Source organism: Bos indicus, chromosome 19 (genome assembly GCF_029378745.1).
Source record: "Bos indicus isolate NIAB-ARS_2022 breed Sahiwal x Tharparkar chromosome 19, NIAB-ARS_B.indTharparkar_mat_pri_1.0, whole genome shotgun sequence".
NCBI classification, from domain to species: Eukaryota; Metazoa; Chordata; class Mammalia; order Artiodactyla; family Bovidae; genus Bos; species Bos indicus.
This window is the reverse complement of record NC_091778.1, coordinates 15,152,287-15,174,432: the sequence shown is the minus strand read 5'-3', so window position 1 is coordinate 15,174,432 and position 22,146 is coordinate 15,152,287. Positions and strand designations below refer to the sequence as shown.

The 22,146-nt window shown below is 40.7% G+C and overlaps 1 protein-coding gene across 10 annotated transcripts in view; it reads left to right on the top strand.

Annotated features, from left to right (window-relative positions):
• Window positions 1–2,540: 2,540 nt before the first annotated feature.
• The window catches only part of SYNRG (synergin gamma), an 85,462-nt gene continuing 65,856 nt past the window's right edge, over window positions 2,541–22,146 (top strand). For 7 of the 10 annotated variants that reach the window (XM_070772638.1, XM_070772636.1, XM_019981344.2 and 4 more), the window contains exons 1-3: window positions 2,541–2,707; window positions 9,880–9,920; window positions 13,372–13,493. In XM_070772638.1, coding sequence (XP_070628739.1) covers window positions 2,631–2,707; window positions 9,880–9,920; window positions 13,372–13,493 — 240 coding nt within the window. In that variant the 5' untranslated portion in view covers window positions 2,541–2,630. Of the gene's footprint in view, window positions 2,708–9,879; window positions 9,921–13,371; window positions 13,494–22,146 lie in introns of those variants that run through there. The other 3 variants (XM_070772637.1, XM_019981341.2, XM_019981345.2) reach the window with 2 other exon arrangements.

Sequence of the window (22,146 nt, the reverse complement as noted above, 5' to 3'; positions counted from 1 at the left end):
TGGGTAGACTCCAACTTAAAATATTTTAGGTGGGACAAAAATTGTTCATCTTCAGAATTTACGTAAATGGAGACCTATTGCTGCAAGGTGCAAGAAATACTGTACCAAGCCTGTGATGTTTTCGTTCTTGCAAACAGATCCTTGACTCACAATATACTCTGGAGGTGGATGCACTGGTGCCACCCTTTTGCCAATCTTTTTTTTATTATTACTGAAATTGAGGGTAATACCAACTATGTCTCAAGATTAGAAGCACTTAGCACTGTGCCCGACATGTGATCACGTCACAAAAAAATATTCTTTAAATACACATTGTTTGGTTAGGAATACAAAGCCTCATAACATAGTCCCTGCCCTAACAGTGTAGTGGCGGGGATAAAGTAAAGGACAAATAGTGTGGTAAGTGCCATGTTAGACATAAGGCCACAGTGCTGAAGCGTCACATGAGAGCAGCTAACCTGTACTGGAAATGTCAGGAGCGGCTGACAGCCGGAGACTTACAACAGCCAGCATGCAAAAGAGAACAAAGTATTCCCAGCAGAAACAGAAATTATGTCTTTATGATCCTTGAAATACTCCTCCCCCCCCCTTTTTTTTAGGTAGTTTCTCCTGTCTTTAAATCACCCATCTTTTAAAGTGGCTACATAAGCCTATATCTACTTGATTTGTCAATGGATTTATATGGAGTTTGGTCATATGTATCAGTTTATATCAACTGGAACATCTGCTACACAGTTCCATCTAAAAAGGGGAGGAATGAAATTTGTGGACATGAGGGAAAAAAATAGCACACTGTAGTTGAAATAAGCAAGGACTTTGAGGTCAAACACTTTAACTTGGATCCTGGTCCTGGTATTTTGCAGCTGTGTGGTCTGAATTACAAATTCTTTTAACCTTGTTTTTTTTATCTGAAATGCCAATAGTAACTCTTAGGGACACTGAGGATTTGAAACAGTAAAGTTTCTAACCAGTGATTTGTGCCCAATAAAGGATAACTATTATTATGAACTGTCTCCCTGTAAAAGCCCTGAAGCAAGAGTAAAAGATAAAGCTAACTATAATATTACTTGCTCAGTGGCTAAGTGTGTCTGATTCTGCAATCCCAAGGACTGCAGCATGCCAGGCTCCCCTGTCCTCCACTATCTCCCAGAGTTTGCTCAGATTCGTGTCCATTGGGTGATGCTGTCTAATCATCTCATCCTCCGCTGCCCCCGTCTCCCTTTGCCTTTACTCTTTCCCAGCTGCAGAGCCTTTTGCAATGACTCAGCTCTTCGCATCAGGGAGCCAAAGTATTGGAGCTTTAGCATTAGTCTTTCCAATGAATATTCAGGATTGATTTCCTTGGGGATTGACTAGTTTGATCTCCTTACAGCCAAGGGACTCTGAAGAGTTCTCCAGCACCACACTTGCAACGAATCACTTCTTTGGTGCTCAGCCTTCTTTATAGTCCAACTCACACCCGTACATGACTATTTGAAAAACGACAGCTTTGAGTACACTAACCTTTGTCGGCAAAGTGAAGTCTCTGCTTTTTACACTGTCTATGTTTGTCATAGATTTCCTTCCAAGCAGTAAGCGTCCTTTAATTTCATGACTGCCGCTACCTTCTGCACTGTCCGTAGTGATTTTGGAGCCCAAGAAAATAAAATCTGTCACTTTCCCCTTTTCCCCTTCTGTTTGCCCTGAAGTGATGGGGCTGGATGTTCTGACCTTAGTTGTTTTCATGTTGAGTTTCAAGCCAGCTTTTTCACTCCTCTTTCGCCCTCATCAAGAGGCTCTAATTTTTCTTCACTTTCTGTCAATCATTTGCATATCTGAGGTTGTCGATATCCCCACCCGCAATCTTGATTCCAACTTGTAATTCCTTCAACCCGACAAACCCGTTACTTGCTAATAAGCAAACGATACCTCAAGGCTTGAAAAAGTTTACGTTCAACTTTTACATTTTCTTACAGTAGTTTGACAAGGAAAACAATCACAGTAAAAATATGCCCAGATAGGTTAGGTGCAATAAACCTTCCCATGCACCACCGTTTTGGCCCTGATTGTAAGTAAAAGAAAAACGCGGAAACCAGGTGACTAAACAGCTTCAGCTTCTAGGACAGGTGCCAAAAAAAATCTTCCAAGTTGCAGGGGAAAAGTAGAGCTCATCACTAATGGACGTTGTGAAGCTATCAAAGGGGCATTCAGGCTCCATCTATCCTTTGTGTAAAAAGTAGCAATTAAAGAACACCCGTGTACCCACCATCCAGTTTTTCAAACTGGACTCGTTCTATTTCCATTAACCAAGATGATGGTTTTTCAAACGCAGGAACGACGACTCCCTGCAGCTCGGACAGCTGTGTCCTCCACAAAGTCTTCCCAGAGAACGAATCAGCTCCCTTAAAACTGGGCCCAGACCGCCCCGCCAGTCTCCCCGAACCAGAACTGCACCCGGAGTCCCCTCTTCGGCGGCCGGGTCACGTGACGAGGTGGCGCGGCCCCTCCCCCAGGCGCTGAGGGTCACGTGGGCCCGCGGCCCCGCCCTGTCGCCCTAGGCCGCGGCAAGGTGGGGCCTGGCGTTCGCCCCGGAAGTGGCTGTCGGGAGCTGACAGCTGCTGGGAAGGTGGCGGCGGCGGGCCCGGAGCAAGATGGCGCTGCGGCCGGGAAGTGGAGCTGGCGGCGGCGGGGCCGCGGGAGCCGGCACAGGGGCCGCCGGGGGAGGCAGGTGGGTGTGAGGAGCTGGACCAGGACGCGCCCCGCCGACGCAGGGGCCCCGCACCGGCGACGGGTGGTCGGCGGTTATGGCGGTTTTCGCCCGCGCCGACCCCTGTTCCCTGGAAACTAGGGCTGCGGGAGAAGGGTCGTCCTCCGGTAACCGGGGCCGAAGGGGCGGATGGAGCCTGGGCGCCGGACTCCTGTCCTCTACACTCGGGTGCTCTGGGGAGGAGACGGGGAGGAGGCGAGGGTCCCTTTGGCGCGGTTGGCAGCCGGCCGGGTGGGTCAAGGAGGGACCTCGACGCCTCGCTTCTAGCCCGGCTGTATCTGAAGCTGCCAAAGACTTCCCTTTCCCAGGGATTCACCAGGGGCTCGGAAAGATCTTTTCACAGAGCTGGACAGGTGTTTCCAAGATATATGTGTGTGTGTCTCTTCGCACACTTCGTCTTTCACCGTCTTGTCCTTTTACTTCCTTAACATACCAGAAACAGGAAAACCTGAAGACCTTTGCATTTGCTAAAGAGCTCTTGTAGAGGTAATTCTTAACACCTGTCTCCTCAATAAACACCAATTCACTGTTGAACAGCACGTAGGCAGTTATCAGGACAAAGCTTCCAGACTTTTACTTAATCCTTAAACAAATTTGCTTTCTCTGTCATATTTCAGCTGCTAATCGCCAGTGCTTCCCATATCCAGAAGGATAAAAGAAATGAATGAGTGCAACCTGGCAAGTTTACCATTTGAGGAAATGCTTGATTCTGTGAAGTTTATATCCCACTTCTGTTAATGACCTAGTCTGACTTTGTTTTGCTAGCCAACCCGAGGTTCATACACATTTGGAGATAAATTTAGTTCTTTATCTTAAGCATCCCAAATTATTTTTGGAAAACCAAGTGTTAGTTTTTTGATATGCAGGGTTTTAATTTTGGAGTCATGAATACCACAGTGTGAAGTCTTTAAAGTCATCACCTCCTGCAGGTGCTTGTAATATACATATATATATGTGCCAGAAAAAAGCAGTTGCTGTTAAATAAACCACCTGTGTGTGACTCCATCTTTCATTTTCTCTACACCTTTAGATTTAAGACTGCTTTTTTTCCCTTTTGGTTTCAGATTTTCACTGTTGCATTAGTTTTTCAGCATATTTGTTTTTTTTTTTTTTAGCATAAGTCATTACTGGCTGGAGAAGACAAATACGTAAATCTCTTTTCTGAACATCAGGACATTTTTTGAGGGGCATTAATTTGATCAAGTATATGATGAATCATGGCACCAAGTTCTGGGGAAATATAAACTTAAAAGAATTTGGCATTCTAGACACAGGTTTGGGGGTTTTTGTTGTTTTTTTTTGAGGGGGATGTTTTTCATTTGGGGATTGTTTTTGTTTTCAAAACAGATGAAGGCATCTTTGGTGTAGAATGTTGAGTGGATCGTTTCCTTTAGTCTGTAGTAGTTTAACATGAGCACAGTTTTTTTTTTTCCCTAAATATGGCCTGAATTGTGATAGAAATTAGAACTTTAAAATTTTTGTTTTCTATTTAAAATTTGGTTGTAGTAATGTTGCATTATTAAACTAGAGGATATATGAGAGAATAACTCAATTTTATATTGAAAAATGTGTGGTAAGTATTCCCTGCATTGGAGATTTTCCGAGGCTGAGAAACTATGCTTAATTTAAAAAGTGGACAGTTTTTAGAGACCAGTGGTGAGGGCTGAAGAAGCTAATGTTATGGCTGCGACCTAAGTATATTTTAGGGAAAAAGAAAAAGAACCAGGTGGTCTCTCTCAGCTTTTAATAGAGGAAATACATTAACCATAATTTACTGTATTTCTTAGGTACTTGTCTGTCTGCTAAGAGGCGAAGCAAAAAGCACTGGCATTTTCCACCTTTACTAATGTTAGCCTACTTTTGACTGGTATCCTGAATGGGCTACTTGGAATAAATTGTAGAGTTGTGTAAAGGGCAAAATTTGTCCAAGAGATGAGAAGTAAAAAAGCATTTTTTAAGTCAAGTATTCTAGGGAAAAAAAAAAAAGTTGAAAAATCTTGGTTAGTCTGTATCCTTCTGGGATAGTATCATTAGTAAGCTTGTCCATTTCCTGCATTTATAAGCTCCTTAAGGGCCTCCTCATCTTTTTATCTTCCACAGTATAGTACATTGTACACACAGAAAACATTCTATAAATATTTGTGGATTCAAGCATCATTGGAGGCAAACAAGAGCTATTTCAGCTGGGCCTCACTTTGAGGAGGGGTCTGCCCTGGTGGCTCAGAGGTTAAAGCTGCCTGCAGTGCGGGAGACCTGGGTTTGATCCCTGGATCCGGAAGATCCCCTGGAGAAGGAAATGGCAACCCACTCCAGTATCCTTGCCTGGAGAATGCCATGGACGGAGGAGCCTGGTGGGCTACAGTCCACAGGGTCGCAAAGAGTTGGACAAGACTGAGCAATTTCTCTTTCTTTCATTTTGAGGAAGAGGAAAGGGTCAAGAGATTGTCATGGAGATGGGAAGGCCTAGTGAACAGTAGGGGACAGCAGGTAGGCTGGATGGTGGACTGTGGCACTGAGTGGGAGAGAAGAGTTGTGAGAGAAAACTGAAAAAATTCTGGTCCAACTGGAGCGGGCCCTGAATATAAACTAAGGAAATTTGATTTAAGGAGGAATCACTACATTGTTTTAATCCCAGGAGCAGCCTTATCAAGGGCTTCCCAGGTGGCGCTAGTGGTAAAGAACCCGCCTGGCAGTGCAGGAGATGTAAGAGATGTGGGTTCGATCCCTGGGTTGGGAAGATCCCCTGCAGGAGGGCATGCAACCCACTCCAGTATTCTCGCCTGGAGAATCCCATGGACAGAGGAGCCTGGAGGGCTACAGTCCATGGGGTCTTAACAGAGTCAGACATGACTGAAGCGACTTAGCATGCACACATGCAGCCTTATCAAATGGTCCTTTAGGGAGATGCGCCTCACCTGTGCTACATGAACTGCATTAGAAGCCATAGCGTCTGCCGGTGGGGAGATCCATTGGGAGGTCTTGTTGTGTCCAGGCTTCAGAGAGAAGGAAAGGCTGATCTGGGTTAGTCACGAAGATAGCTAAAAGTGGATGAATGAGATAGGCATGTGACCAATAGAGCTCACAGTGCCGCTTTCATACCAGGACACAAGTGACGCACAGTGGTTTCATCTTTGAAGTCAAATTGCTTGTCATCTTGCTGCCCAGTTTTTGGCCAAGCTTTTGCTGTCTTTATCAGTATCTTACCAGTCTTTAAGTACGGTGGCTGTTAGTGGTCTAAACATTTCAGAGAGTCTTATGAGTGGTACATAGGTCAGTAGGTAGTTTGGGTTGTTGTATAATTATTGGAGTAAGTCATGTTTGTCGATAATATTCTTATTTTTATTAATTTTTGTTAAAATGTAGTTGCTTTACAGTTTTATGTCAGTTTCTATTATACGGCAAAGTGAATCAGCTATACATATACATATGCCCCGTCTTTCCTGGATTTCTGTCCTATTTAGGTCACCACAGAGTACTGAACAGGGCTCCCTGAACTAGGCAGCAGGTTCTCATAGATATGTAGTATGTATATAGTGTATAGTATCAGTAGTGTAGATACGTCATCCTTATCTCTCAATTCCTCCACCGCTCCCCTTCTCCCCCTTGGGCTTCATACCTTTGTTCTCTATGCCTGTGTCTCTATTTCTGTTTGGCAAATAAGATCATCTGTATTGTTTTCCTAGATTCCACATATATGCATTAATATACGATATTTGTTTTTCTCTTTCTGACTGACTTTACTCTGTGTGACAGTCTCTAGGGCCATTCAGGTCTCTTCAAATGACCCAGTTCTGTTCCCTTTTATTGCCAAGTGATATTCCATTGTAATTATGTACTACGTCTTCTTTATCTAGTAATACCCTTAATTTAGTTTTTGTGTATGTTTTCAAAGTAACCTTTATAGGTCTATAATCTTTAAAACTGATTTTGAAGTCTCAACATGTTGACTACTTAAACACATTGCTCCTCAGTTTATAAATCTTAGTGTGTGATTAACTTTAAAAAAAACTGAGTCCTACGAAATTTCAACTTGCAGTTTTAACATGTTATCCACTTAACACATTGCTTAGCTAATAAATTTTGTGTGCTGTTCAGAAAAGCTGTTCACTGTTCAGGCCTCTCTTTGGGTGCAGGCCCACTTGTCAGCAGGATTTGTGAGTGTTTCAGATCCTCTACAAGGCTGTAAATGACATGTAACCGATAGCTGTCCAACTAGAAATTTGTAAACCACCTTACCAAAAAAGTTCTTGATCAAAGTATTTTAAAGTTACAAGACTCTGCAGTTTGGGTTTTAGGCCTTTTCCTGGTCAAGGGGGGTGTTGTGCAATAAAAAAATGCAAAGACACTTAAATTTGGCATAATATTCCTGGATCTCACTATGTGCCTAGAAAGACTCTCAGAAATCCCCTTCAGATTCTTATCTTCCAGATTTAAGGACTTTTCCCACTCAGATTTTTTCTTCTTCTGTATTTGTCCCATTTTCTTTCCCTCTGGTCTCAGAGAAAGAAGTCCTTCATCCTTTTGCTGTGTTAATCCTATCCTCTCAAAAACCTTGTTTCTCAGTCTCTAATTATATCTTTTGTATCCTAAATCTTTATCTCTGCAGCTCCTGTATCCTGTGATGAAACTGCTCACTCAAAGATCATCATTTTTAAAAACAGCAGTCTTTATTTATTAACCCCCATTCTTATCAACTTCTCTATAGCATGAGACACTGGTAACTCCTTCCTTAAATGTGGTCCTACCCCAGTTATAACTTTCAGCTATAATCAATTTCCTTGGTTCTCAGTGGCCATTCCCTACACAGTTTTCACTAAGAATTCTCCAGGGTTGCCTTTTGTTGTCTTCTAACTATGTATACACATCCCCTTGACTCCTTCATCCACAACCAGACCTTATATTTTTTTCTCTTTTTACCTTTATTTAAAAGAGCCTAGGGGACTTCCTACTTAATCACTGGACTCTGTACTTCCACTTCAGGGAGCACGGATTTGATTCCTAGTCAGAGAACTAAGATCCCACATGCCACAAAGTGTGGCCAAAAAATAAAGAAAAGAGCCTAGCTAGATTGATGCAGACCCTTCTCTTGCTCTGGCGTTACTTCTCTGATTGCCTGTTAGAATGCTCCCTGTGGACACCTTCCTAGCACCTTGCTCCCCACACCTGCTAACATTGGGTTCCTGTCTGCAGTGAACAGTGTCACCATCCTTGTAGTCACTCAGGCCCCAAATTTCAGAGGCATCTTCAGTTCTTTCAGCTTTTTCAATACTGTTTGTCCATCCAGGTAGTTGCTAAGTCCTGTTGATTCTTCCTTTTAAATAACTTTCATTCATCTCTTCTTTTCCATTCCTCCTACTCTGGTTATGGCCCCTTTCTTATTAAGATTACTTTAATAGTTTCTTTAGCTATTTCTTCTTACTTCAAGTCTTCTCTGCATACCCCATTACCAGAGAAATGTACAGCACATTCCTGATCATTTCTCTGCTGAGAACCTCTGACATCAGGGTGATGTACATCCAAATCACAATGAGGTAGTCCTACACACTCGTTAGGATAACTATCATAAACAAACAAAAATCCAGAAAATAAGTGTTGGTGGAGGATGTGGAACCTCCACCTGGTCCATTGGGAATGTAAAATGGCACAGCTGCTGTGGAAAACAAGCAGTTTTTCAAAAAGTAACCAGAGAATTACTATGTGGCCCAGCAACTCCACTCCTAGGGAGAGACCCAAAAGAATTGAAAGAGGGACTTCAAGAAATACTCGTACATCAATGTTCGTAACAGCATTATTCACAACAGCCAACCCACTGTCCATCAACAGATGAGTTGGATAAGCAACATGTGGTAAGTACAAACAATGGAATATTACTCAGCCATAAAAGGGAATGAAATTCTGACATGTGCTACAACTTGATGAACCTGAAAATGTTATGCTAAGTGAAACAAGCCAGATGCAAAAGGACTAGTACTGTATGGTTCCATCTAAGGTGGCTAGATTAGACAAATTCATCAAACCAGAAAGTAGAATAGTGGTTACCAGGGGTTGATGGGGGGAGAGAGTAATGGGGAGTTATTGTTTAATGGCTACAGAGTTTCTGTTTGTGATGGTGAAAAAGTTGTGGAAATGGATCTTGGTGGTGGTTGTACAACATCGTAATGCCATTGAACTATACACTTAAAAATGGTTAAAATGGTAAAGTTTTATATTATGTATATTTTACCACAATTCTTAAAAATCTGACTTTATGTACTCTTCAAAATCAGACATTTTAAAGGCCTTCTCCAGTCTGCTTACTTTTCCAATCCTGTGTCTTGTATTCAGCCTTAAATCATTTTTCTGAACGCGCTTCAGCTTCGGCCTCTGAACTTCTGTTCAAACTTGCTGTATAGTGTGCCTTTCTTTTACAATATAGCTCGAGAGGCACCTCCAGAAACGTTCCCAAGATTTAACCCATCCAATTAGTCTGTTTTCTTCTCATTTCTGTTAGTATTCTGGCCCTCTCACAGGCCCTAGTACAGTCTATCCTATGTTAAAAGTTATTTGCCTGCGTCTGTGTCTTCAGCAAGCCTGAGCTCATTCAGGCCTTTTGTGTAATAGGCACCCAATAAATGTTCACTGAATTGAATCTAATCCAGCCCTCTCATTTTATGGATGGAGAGATCGGAATCCAGGGGAGTCACACAGCGACAGAAGCAGGATCAGTTTCAAAGTCTTATCTCTTCTGGTTCAAAATTTTCCCCCTTGGCTAACCTGCTGACTGTCATGCATACTATGGATGCTCAACCTGTTTTGATGGTGGATAATTCAATACTTTATTATACCGTGGAACAGATACCAGGGCCCTGGTTACAGTTTTACTTATGTAAAATGTTACGTTTTATCTGAAATCTTTGCACTAGGAAGATCCTCATATATTTTTTAAAAATATTATTTATTTGGCTGCATCGAGTCTCGGTTGCGACATGCTGGTTCAGTAGCTGGGATAGACAGGCTTAGTTGCCCCTAGGCGTGTGGGGTCTTTGTTCTGCAGCCAGGGATCAAACCCGCATCCCCTGCATTGCAAGGCAGATTCTCAGCCACTGGACCACCAGGGAAGTCCCAGTCCTGATGTATCTTTGTTCTGTTTTCAGCTTCATGTTTCCAGTTGCCAGTGGATTAAGACCCCCTCAAGGTATGTGAACGTTTATGTTGTCAGCTTTCATTTTTCACTATTTGTTTCTGAACTTGGGGATTAAATGAGTAAAAAAAGTTCTGTTGCTGCCAAATAGAGTCAAATTTTCTTGTCTTGAACCTGACAGCTTACTCCTAGAATTTCTCAAAAATTGGGTAATCTGGGGAATAAGAAAAATTATTCCTCATTCCTCCCAAACTTATTTAAATATCAAATCAACAGGTTGTTATTTAACCTCAGAGATGAAGGAGACTTTTAAGACAGGAGTATTAAAGAAACAAGTGACAACAATGAAATGAATTGTAGTTCTCTGAATGCCAACTTTCTCCTGTCTTCTAGATTGTTAGCTCTGTGGGGCAAGGGCTGTGTCTGCCTTATGTTCATGAGTATCTCCAGCACCCAGCATGCTGATAGGAAATAATCAGGTCTTTTATAGCTGCTTATGGAATGAAAAAATGAACCTCTTTAGTTGTTTTAGCCTATGTTTTCTGTATATGAATTTGATCTTACTATAATCATGTACATAAGTTATCACATATTCTGCTTCTGTTTAAACTATTTTAAGTCTCTCTTATTTCTAGCAGTTTCTCTGCTAGGTATATTCCTTCTCTTTCAGTTTCAGACAAGGGCCCACCAGTATCTATTCTAGCTTTGTCTTCAAGGAAACAGTAGTGAAGGGGTATAATCTCAGCTCATGTCTCTGTACCACTGGGACAGAACATTGACAGAAGAATATGCTTGTCTGTCTTCTCACTTCCCCCACTCCTGTGTACCCACTTCCTCTCCACAGTCCAAGCCTTTCTGAAAACTGGCCCTTCTCACAAAGCCAGTGTTGACCGGTTATGGTAGGCCTGCTACAGAAACAGAGACTCCCAGGTTACCAGTAGAGATAAATGATAAGGAGCAGCTCAGTAGCAGGTGGTCAGTGTCTCCATTCATAATCAGTGATGGAGGCTGAGTTTCAGGTAAATTTTTCCAAGGGTCAGTTGTATTCTTGCTCACGCTTATTCATTATTTAAGCTCTCTCTAATTAGATGTGTCCTAGATTTGGATCAAGTGGTTGGAGGTCTGTTGTTGTTTAGGAAGACATCACAGCGTTTTGTGTTTATTTTTGTGGCTCCTAATTTTGCATTTTTATAAACTTTCAAGTAAAAATCTACATATGAAGCAAAGGAACAGGACAAGGATAGAGCCCACAAGGTTGCCTGATATTTTTTTCTTCTGGAATTTGCAGGTGTGTTAGAGTGGACTTTTTGATCTTTTGAAGGCTTTAAATTACACATGGGTTATTTCTGAAAGCCTATACAAGGAACTGACAAGAAGAGTGGCCACCAAAGTGAATGGGAGACAGAAGGGAAGCAAGACTTGTTTTTCAACTGTTTGTACTTCTGTGGCTTTAGATGTCATGCCATATCTTTGAGTTACCTGTTCAGGACTTAAATAAAATTATGAAAATAAATAAAACTATAGCTCCAAAGGCATCAGAGGGATAACATCCTCCTGTGCTATATCCAGCCTCTGCATTCTCATTGTGCATGATGGCTCACTCCCTTACTCTTTCAAGTCTTTGCTTAAATGCCATCCTTTTGGTGAAACCTCTTCTGACTATGAAATGGCAGCCACTTCTCTCCCTGACTCTCTTACCCCTTACCCTCACCTGATATTCACTTATTTCTTTTTATTATCTACCCCAGTTACAGTGTAAGTTCCATGAGAGTAAAGACCTGGCTTTGTCCAAAACTGTGTACCTAGAATGGTGCCCGACTTAGAGTAGGGCTTCAAATATTTGAATAAATGATTAATATAAGTGAATAACTTGCCACTGATCAGTGTTACCTCAAATGTAATATCCATGCTTCTGATACTAAACTCTGTAAATACCTTGAAGGTACACAAAATCCACTAGATAAACATGGTAGACTTTCAGGTCAGTTCAGTCACTCAGTCGTGTCCAACTCTTTGTGACCCCATGAATCGCAGCATGCCAGGCTTCCCTGTCCATCACCAACTCCTGGAGCCAACCAAACTCATGTTCACCGAGTCGGTGATGCCATCCAGCCATCTCATCCTCTGTTGTCCCCTTCTCCTCCTGCCCCCAATCCCTCCAAGCATCAGAGTCTTTTCCAATGAGTCAACTCTTCGCTTTACCAGACCTTTAATTTTTTTTTAATCAAAATTTGATTCTTTTAATCCTTATACTAGAACTAGCATGGATGTGATCTGTGGTACAGTATAAAATTAGGATGAAATTTGTGTTCAGGCTATGTAGGGATTTTGTTTTATTCTCTGTTGCATACCAAGTATTTAGAACTGTGCCTAAAATATAGTAGACATTTAGTATTTATTAAATCCCTGGAGGAATGTAGTTTTCATTGTCCTCTTGGGACTACTTCTTTGGAAAAGTTTGGGAGGTACCATACGATAAATCATACTTTCATCCATTATATACTTTGCATGCCAATGGCTGTTTTGTGGTGTTATATTAACCATATAAGGAAAGAGAAGAGAAGTACCAATTCTTTAAGCATATTAGGTATTAAACAGTCTTGTGAATGTGAAACCGAGGTACAGAAAGAAGTTAAGCAAGTTTGCCCAAGGTCCCAAACCTAGCAAGTGATATTTTTAGTTGGCTTCAGAAGTTCATGCTCTTAACCTACTTTTGTATTAAAAGAAGCTTAATTAATATTAACTCTTAACTACTAGTTATTTGCTGCTGCATAGAAAATTACCCCAAAACTTAAACAGTTTACTATTAAAATAGTAAACCACGCTGTGTCTGTGAGTCAGGTATCTGGGAGTAACCTCACTGGGTGGTTCTGGCCCAGGACCAAGGAGATTGCAGTAAAGATGTCAGCTAGGACTGGAGTCATCTAAAGGTTTGATGAGATGGCTCATTCACATAGATGGCAAATTTGTGCTGTCTTTTGGCGGTAGGTCTCAGTTCTTGCCACATGGATTCTCCATTCTCCATAGGACTGCTTGAGTATTCTCGTGATGTGGCAGTGGCTTTCCCAACAGCTGATCCCAGAGAACAAGGATGAAGCTGCACAGTTACTGAGAACAAGCCTCGTTTCCACAGCGTCCCATTGCTTATACTGGTCAACCCTATTCAGTGTGGGAGGGAAGGACAAGGACATGAATGCCAAGAGATAGAGATCCCTGGGGGTCATCCTGAAGGCCAGATAGGTCATGTTGTGTATTTTTTAAGTATGTGCAAAAATTCTGTACAAGTATTATCTTCATTTTACAGATGAAGTTTTGTTAGCTTGCCCAAGATCACAAAGCTAAGAAATTCATGGACCTGGAATTTAAAGCAAGTCTGTCTCACACCAGAGCCTATGCCTTTTCCTCTCTACTCTGCCATTTCCCAAGAAACAAGTCCTTTAGGTACTTAGAGTTTTAAGGAAGTAAAGTGCTTACTTTCGACCTTAACAATATCTTTGTTTTTCAGCAGGTCTGATGCCGATGCAGCAGCAAGGATTTCCTATGGTCTCTGTCATGCAGCCTAACATGCAAGGCATGATAGGGATGAATTACAGTTCTCAGATGTCCCAGGGACCTATTGCTATGCAGGTACTTGCCTCTTCTTAGCCAGTGTTTACAAAGTTATTGTTAATTGTCTACATACCAAGCTACGTACTCGGAGCTTAATGTTATATTTAGAAATAAGTGTGGTCTGCATCTTAGGTGGCTTCCTTTGAAATAAAGTGAATATATGCCACTGCCCCAACCCACGTCTCCACGGGGAGATCCTCAAACGCTCCCAGGCAGGTCTGGCTCAGTCTTGGGGGGTCACTGTTCCTTTCTGCTGGGTCCTGGTGCGCACAAGGTTTCGTTTGTGCCCTCTGAGAGTCTCTGTTTTGCCGAGTCCTGTGGAAGTTCTGTAATCAAATCCCACTGTCCAGAGTCAGATTCCCTGGGGGTTCCCTGTCCCTTTGCTGGATCCTCAGGTTGGGAAGTCTGATGTGGGGCCTAGAAGCTTTGCAACAGTGCGATACCTTCTTTGGCATTATCGCTCTCCAGTTTGTGGGTCGCCCACCTGGCAAGTATGGGATTTGATTTTAATGTGATTGCGCCCCTCCTACTTGCGGCTTTTCCTTTGTCCTTGGCCATGGGCTATTCTTTTTTTGGTGGGTTACAACATCCTCCTGTCAATGGTTGTTCAGCAGGTATTTGTATTTTTTGTGCTCTTGTAGGAGAAGATGAGCACACGTCCTTCTACTCCACTGTCTTGATTACAGGAGTGGGCTTTTTTTTTTTTGCCATGTATTATTTAATTAACATTTTTAATTTGTTATGTTTTAAAAAACTTCTTAAAGGAGTCTTTTGTTATTAAGTAAATAGAAAACCTCATTCGTTGTAACAGAGGATAACCAAAAAATAAATATGGTGAATCAAAACAGTATTACTAAATACTAGCTAGATGCTATTACTCGTTGGAGTTGATAAACCTCGTATTTACTTTCTCTTCATTTTAAAAAAAAGGAAATTATGTCTACAATTTACCTGTAAGTGGCTCAACCAAAAAAAAGTATAGATGTGTAGAAACAGAGCAAAGTGTTAATTTCAAGTTTTTAGTTTTAGTGTTCTTTCAAGTTTTCTGTAAGTTTTCAATTAAAAAAAAAAACAAGGGGTTGGGTGAAAATAACATGTAAAACGAGATGTAAATGGGAATCTGAGAGTTGCAATGGAATTAAAGAGAATTTTCCTGCTGTCATGCTGAACATATATCCCTGTGTAACTGGTCATGATCACAGGTAGTGTCGATTAAAGCAAATAATTGTTTTGTTTTGGTTTAGAATTGGTGAGTGAAATTGATAGTATCATGACTTAATAAGTGCAGCCTAAGAAATGGGCTTTATCCATATCCATTTAGATTTCCATATTTTTGTAAACTATCTTCAGCCATGGTATCCATTTAAACCAAGTAAACTGAATCCAGGAGTCAAATCTTTGGTGGAATTCAAAAAAAGTGTTATATTATTTTTTTAAAAGGGAGAAGGAGAAAGAAAAAAGGAGGGAAAAAATCATTCACAAATAAACCAGAGCAAAAGAATTTTGTATTACTAATATTTTAAGTGCCACATATTTCTTTTTTTACCTAATTATTTAAAATTTTCTATTTCTGCATGTTTTATATATATATTAGTACAAGAGCACATGTATATAACTTATAAATAATGTTGAGTTAATCAGAATTTAAGTTTAAACTGTTGTCACATTGAAGTCATTTAAGCAAATAAAGTTTCTATGCTGTCTGTAAAGATTTAGGAAAACTTCCAAATCATTCTTTTCTTTTTAATTTTATTTACTTTTAAAAAGTTTTGGCTGTGCTGGGTCTTCGTTGCTGCGTGTGGGCTTTCTCCAGCTGCATCTGCTGGGGCTGTTCTCTGGTTGCGGTGCGTGGGCTTCTCACCACAGTGGCTCCTCCTGTTGCAGAGCACAGGCTCTATGGCATGCGTGCTCAGTAGCTGGGGCACAGGGGCTTAGTTGCCCCATGGCATGTGGAATCTTCTTGGACCAGGGATTAAATCTGTGTCCTCTGCATTGGCAGGTGTATTCTTAACCTCTGGACCACTTGGGGAAATCCCCAAGTCATTCTTTATTCATCTCCACTAGGAAGAAAATGGGAATGAATTAAGCTTTTGTAGAGTTTAAGTTCAAGTTACTCAGCTTTCACTAGGTTATGCTGCAGAAACAAAAATCCCTAAGTCTCAATGACTTACAGAAACAGATTTCTCATTTGAGATACCTGTCCTTGGATGAGCTGGCTCTGACTCAGCTCTGTGTTCTTTATCCTGAGACCTTTACCTAGGACATCTCAGACTCCTGGCATAAATGAGAAGAGATGACCAAACCCTGTGATGTCTTTTAAAGCTTTCTGTCAAAGGTAGGAGTTATCAATCACACTTCTGCTTACAAAGGTAACGTGGCCCAAACAAACATCAATGGGGAGTCTACCAGGAGGAATGCACACCACAGAGGGATGTGCCAACTTCTTATAGTAAGGGCAGCAAGTCATTGTAAACAGGCCACCAAAGAATACCATGTGTTTCTAATTAAGATTTAGTAAGCTTCCTGCTTCAGCAATATGTGAACCGTGAACTTCCAGATGTTCAAGCTGGCTTTAGAAAAGGCAGAGGAACCAGAGATCAAATTGCCAATATCTGCTGGATCATCAACAAAGCAAGACAGTTCCAGAAAAACATCTATTTCTGCTTTATTGACTATGCCAAAGCCTTTGACTGTGTGGATCACAATAAACTGTGGAAAATTCTGAAAGAGATGGGAATACCAGACCACCTGACCTGCCTCTTGAGAAACCTGTATGCAGGTCAGGAAGCAACAGTTAGAACTGGACATGGAACAACAGACTGGTTCCAAATAAGAAAAGGAGTATGTCAAGGCTGTATATTGTCACCCTGCTTATTTAACTTATATGCAGAGTACATCATGAGAAATGCTGGACTGGAAGAAGCACAAGCTGGAATCAAGATTTCTGGGAGAAATATCAATAACCTCAGATATGCAGATGACACCACCCTTATGGCAGAAAGTGAGGAGGAACTAAAGGGCCTCTTGAAAGAGGAGAGTGAAAAAGTTGGCTTAAAGCTCAACATTCAGAAAACGAAGATCATGGCATCTGGTCCCATCACTTCATGGCAAATAGATGGGGAAATAGTGTCAGACTTGATTTTTGGGGGCTCCAAAATCACTGCGGATGATGATTGCAGCCATGAAATTAAAAGACACTTACTCCTTGGAAGAAAAGTTATGACCAACCTAGATATTCAAAAGCAGAGACATTACTTTGCCAACAAAGGTCCATCTAGTCAAGGCTATGGTTTTTCCAGTGGTCATGTATGGATGTGAGAGTTGGACTGTGAAGAAAGCTGAGTGCCGAAGAATCGATGCTTTTGAACTGTGGTGTTGGAGAAGACTCTTGAGAGTCCCTTGGACTGCAAGGAGATCCAACCAGTCCATTCTAAAGGAACTCAGTCCTGGTTGTTCATTGGAAGAACTGATGCTAAAGCTGAAACTCCAGTTCTTTGGCCACTTCATGCGAAGAGTTGACTCATTGGAAAAGACTCTGATGCTGGGAGGGATTGGGGGCAGGAGGAGCAGGGGACGACAGGATGAAATGGCTGGATGGCATCACTGACTCAATGGACATTAGTTTGAGTGAACTCCAGGAGTTGGTGATGGACAGGGAGGCTTGGCGTGCTGCGATTCATGGGGTTGCAAAGAGTCAGACACGACTGAGCAACTGAACTGAAGCTTCCTGCTGAAATCTTAACAAAGGATACAATTTTAAAATCAATTTTCACACTAAATACCGTTTTCTGACTTGCACGTGTGTTTGCTCAGTTGTGACCCCATGACTATAGCCCTCAGTCTTCTCTGTCCATAGAATTTTTCCAGGTAAGAATACTGGAGTAGGTTACCATTTCCTTCTCCAGGGGATCGTCCCAAACCAGGTATTGAACACGCGTCTCCTGCATTGGCAGGTGGATTCTTTACCACTGCACCACCTGGGAAGCCCCTTCTGACTTATGTAATTATCTGAAAAATGTGTTAAAGAGTTTGAAATAACCAAAACACAGTAAGGATCTCTAATACACAGAGCAACAGTAAATAAGTGAACTACTAGGTTTGATACCACGGAAATAATTTCCCTCAGTATCAGGAGCTCCTAAATGATCTTAAAGTAAAGAGACTTCCCTTTTGGTCCAGTGGTTAAGAATCCACCTGCCAATACAGGGAACATGGATTTGATCCCTCCTCCAGGAAGATCCCACAAAGAAGAGTAGACCCTGCTTGCTGCAACTAGAGAAAGCCCACGTGCAGCAGTGAAGACCCAGTGCAGCCTAAATAAATACATTTTAAAAAATGATAATCCAAAATCTTTTTCCATAACCTTTAGTCTTGCTGGCAGGTATTATATGCTACTTGGAATCTGTTCAGTATTCTTAAAGGAGAAACTTACAGAAATCTTACCTTTTTCCTCCAAACTTAATAGCCTTAACCAACCACAGATGTGTATGAAGAATACCTCTTATTCTTTAGTCATCCCTTAAATCTTTGAAGGATACACAGATAAAAGTCAAAGATGAAAATTAGTTTTGGTTGCCTCATAGCCCTCTACTCCCCAGAACTCATAAAAAGAACACAGGTAACAAGATTTCAAATACGTTTTGAGGTTAATATTCAAAATATTTCAGGTATTCAGGTAAGAATGAAATATATGATGAACAATGTGTGAGGCAGTAAACCATTTTTAGTTAAACTTTTAATTTTGAGGTAAAGTAGGTACATGTGTATATAAGAAATAATACAGAGAGTCCCCCAGTGGTAACTGCTTGGAGAATGGTAGTATAATATCACAGCTGGATGTTGGCCTTGATACAGTCAAGATACAGAGCATCCACCACCCCAGGGATCTCCTCATGTTGCCATTTTGTAACCAAATTCACTTCTCTCCCACTTAATGCCCCCCTAACTCTTGTCAATCACTAATATATATGTCCCCCATTTCTATAATTATATGATTTCAGCATTAGCTAAATTGAATCACTAACATTTTGAGACGGGCTTTTTTTGCTCTGCATAATTCTCTTTAAATTCATCCAAGTTGTTGCATGCATCAATATTTCCCTTCATTTTATTATTGAGTGATATTCCATTATTGGATGTACTATTGTCTGCTTAACCATTCACCCACCGAAGGACATCTGGACTGTTTTTACTTTTTAGCTGTGATAGAGATTTTTGAACATAAGGCTTCATTTCTCTGGGATTAATGCCCAGGAATGCTAGATGGCATGGTATTTGGAAGTTTAGTTTTTAAAGAAATTGTTAAACTATTTTCTAGAGTGGTTATACCCTTTTACATTCTCACAGGCAATATAGGAGTGATGCAGTTTCTCTACATCCTTGCTAGCATTTGGTGTTATTTTCTGTTGTAGCCATTTGATAGGTGTGTTGTGATATCTCATGATTTTAATTTGCATTTCCCTTGTGACTAATGTCAAAAGAAAATTCAGGGAGCTTTACTTGATATGGATATTTTATTGGGCAAGAAACAAATTATTCCTGAACAGGGAGACCTCAAACCACAAGTGATTCTAGCAATTTATTATAAACACGAATGAATTCATTGTTTTCTACTGTGATTAGTTTCTAGAAATTTACTTTCCTTTTCATTGCTAAGCTTACTTTTTTGTAGCTTATTAGCTAGAATACTGTGATGTCACATTGACATGAAGAAAGCTTAGGTTTTGTTTAAGGTCAGGCAGCATTTCAGGGAAATCAGAACAGTGTTACAATTTGGTTATGTGACTGTGAGCCTGTGGTCTAGGGATATATTCAGAGTGTGGCCTCCATATTGGTTTTTCTTTAATGATGCTAGACATATTTTCATGTGCTTACTTGCTGTCTTTATATTCTCTTTGAAGAAGTGTCTGCTTCTATCTTCTGTCCATTTTCTTGTTGGATTTTTTTTGTTATTTTACTGTGAGAGAGTTAAAGCTTAGGCAGGCCGGGGCCCTTTAAGGAGGAGGTGAACTTTCTCCCTCTTGCTTTCCTTAAGCCTTGTGCAACAATGTATCTTGCCCAAGAACTGGCCTTTCTTTAGGAGCTAATGATCACAAGGCACAATGTCTTACTGGTGGAAATGCTTTTCTTAGACTCTATGTTAATAATTAAAATTGTAACAAATCTTGCCTGGGAGCCTATTTCTCAGCAACAATATATCTCACCCAGAAACACCTTGCCTGGAACAGGTTCCTTCTGGCTAATCTTGTACTGAAGTTATCTCAAGGATGTATGCCTTGGGAAAGGGTCTAATGGAATCTGTACAGCCTTGAAGTGTTGTTTTTTGTCTATTCAAGCGGCCAGTTGAAGAGTACATAATGCACGGTTGCAACTGGTGAGGCAGGCACTCTGCTACCTGCTTTTAGTGCCTCTTGGTGGAGGCTCACTCTGTCCTTTCACTGTAATAAAACTTTGCTACACAAAGCTCTTGAGTGACTGAGACTGTGTCTTTTGGGTCCCAGAATGAAATTTTCTCCTTCAGAGACCACAAATTCTGACACTGTTCACCATAAGCTATCAACTGTTGAATGTCAAGAGGTCTTTATATATTCTGCATACTAGCCCTTTTTTGGATGTGTGGTTTGCAGATATTTTCTGTCAGTTTGTGTCTTGTTTTTTAGTCTGTTCAGGCTACTGTAACAAAATATGAGAGATTGGATAGCTTATAAACGACAGAAATTTAGTTTTCCCAGTTCTAGAGGCTGGAAGTTCAAGATCAGAGTGGCGACATAGTCGACCATAGCACTTAGGCATGTTTATCTGGGTGTTTTTCTAGGTTCTCTGTTCCAGTCCACTGATGCGTGTGTCTGCTAGTCTTGATTATGTTAGCTGTGTAATATGATTCCTCCTATGTTTTCTCCAACACTGTTACAGTAAAATACACATAAAGTTTACCATGTTAACTATTTTTAAGTGTACAGTTTAGTGGTATTAAATATATTCACATTGTTATGCAGCCATTACCACCATCCATTCTTGTAACTCTCTTCATTTTGTAAATCTAAAATTATACTTATTGTTCGATAACTCCCCATTCTTCCCTCCCTCCAACCCCATGCATCTACCCTTCTACTTTAAGTCTTTGTGATTTTGACTACTCTAAATACCTCATGTAAATAGAAGCATACAGTCTTTGTCTTTCTTTGGAGAAATGTCTGTTCAAGTTCTTTGCCCATTTTTGAATTGAGTTTTTTGTTGTTGAGTTTTAGGACTTTCCTGTTTATTTTGGACATGAATCCCGTATCATATATGTGATTTGCAAATATTAACTCCCATTCTGTGGGTTGCCTTTTTACTCTGTGGGTTGTGTCTCTTAATATACACATTTTTAACGTTTTCTTGAAGTCCAGGTTGTCTATTCATTCTTTTGTTAACTGTGCCTGATGTCATATTCAAGAAATCATTGCAAAATCCAGTGTTATGAAGTTTCTGTTCTGTGTTTTCTACTAAGAGTTTTATTGTTCTAGGTCTTACATTTTGGTTCACGATCCATTTGGAGTTAATTTTTGTATAGGGTGTTGGCTGAGGGCCCAGTTCTGTTGATGACCGCCATTTGTTGAAAAAGACTGTCGTTTACCCAGGTCTTAGCACCTTCATCAAAAATCATTTGAACCATATATACAAGAGTTTATTTCTGGCTTTCTGTTCTTTTCCACTGCTCTGTAACAGTCTTACTTTATGCCAGTGAAAGTGAAGTGCAAGTTGCTCAGTTGTGTCCAACTCTTCACAAGCCCATGAATTATACAGACCATGGAATTTTCCAGGCCAGAATACTGGAGTGGGTAGCCGTTCCCTTCTCCAGGGGGTTTTCCTATCCCAGGGATCGAACCCAGGTCCCCTGCATTGCAGGCGGATTCTTTACCATCTGAGCCAAAAGGGAAGCCTGCTTTATGGCAGTACTATTACTATTTTGATAGCTGTAGTTTGGTGGTAGGTTTTGAGATCTGGAAGCTTGAATCCTCCAGTTTTGTTGTTCTTTTTCAAGACTGTTTGGCTATTAGGGGTCCCTTGAGATCCTGTATGAATTTTAGGATGGATTTTTTTATTGCTGCAAAAATCTCATTGGGATTTTTATAGGGATTTCTTTTGTAGATTGCTTTGGATAATATTAACATTTTAACGATATTAAGTTTGCCAATCCATGAAATATGGATTATGTTTCTATTTATTTATGACTAATTTCTTCCAACACCGTTTTTATTTTTCATCGGCATCATTCCATAACTGGGATAAATCTTTGGAGAAAACCATTGTTAAGTGAAAAAAGTCAAATACAGAAGGAAACACATGTAAAATTTTAAAACCTAGAGATTATGACATTCATGAATTATATAAACATATACAGAAATGAAAGGAAACAAAAGTGAATTTATGACAGTGATAATCTCTGGGTAAATAGAGGAAGAAAATTATAACTGTATTATTTAAAGGTTTTTTTTAAGTGTTCATATAGCTGCTGGGGCTTCCCAGCTGGCACAGTGGTAAAGAATCTACCTGCCAGTGCAGGAAACACAGAAGACATGGGTTCCATCCCTGGGTTGCAAAGTTTCCCTGGAGAAGGAAATGGCAACCCACTCCAGTATTCTTGCCTGGAAAATTCCAGAGGAGCTGGCGGGCTACAGTCTGTGGGGTT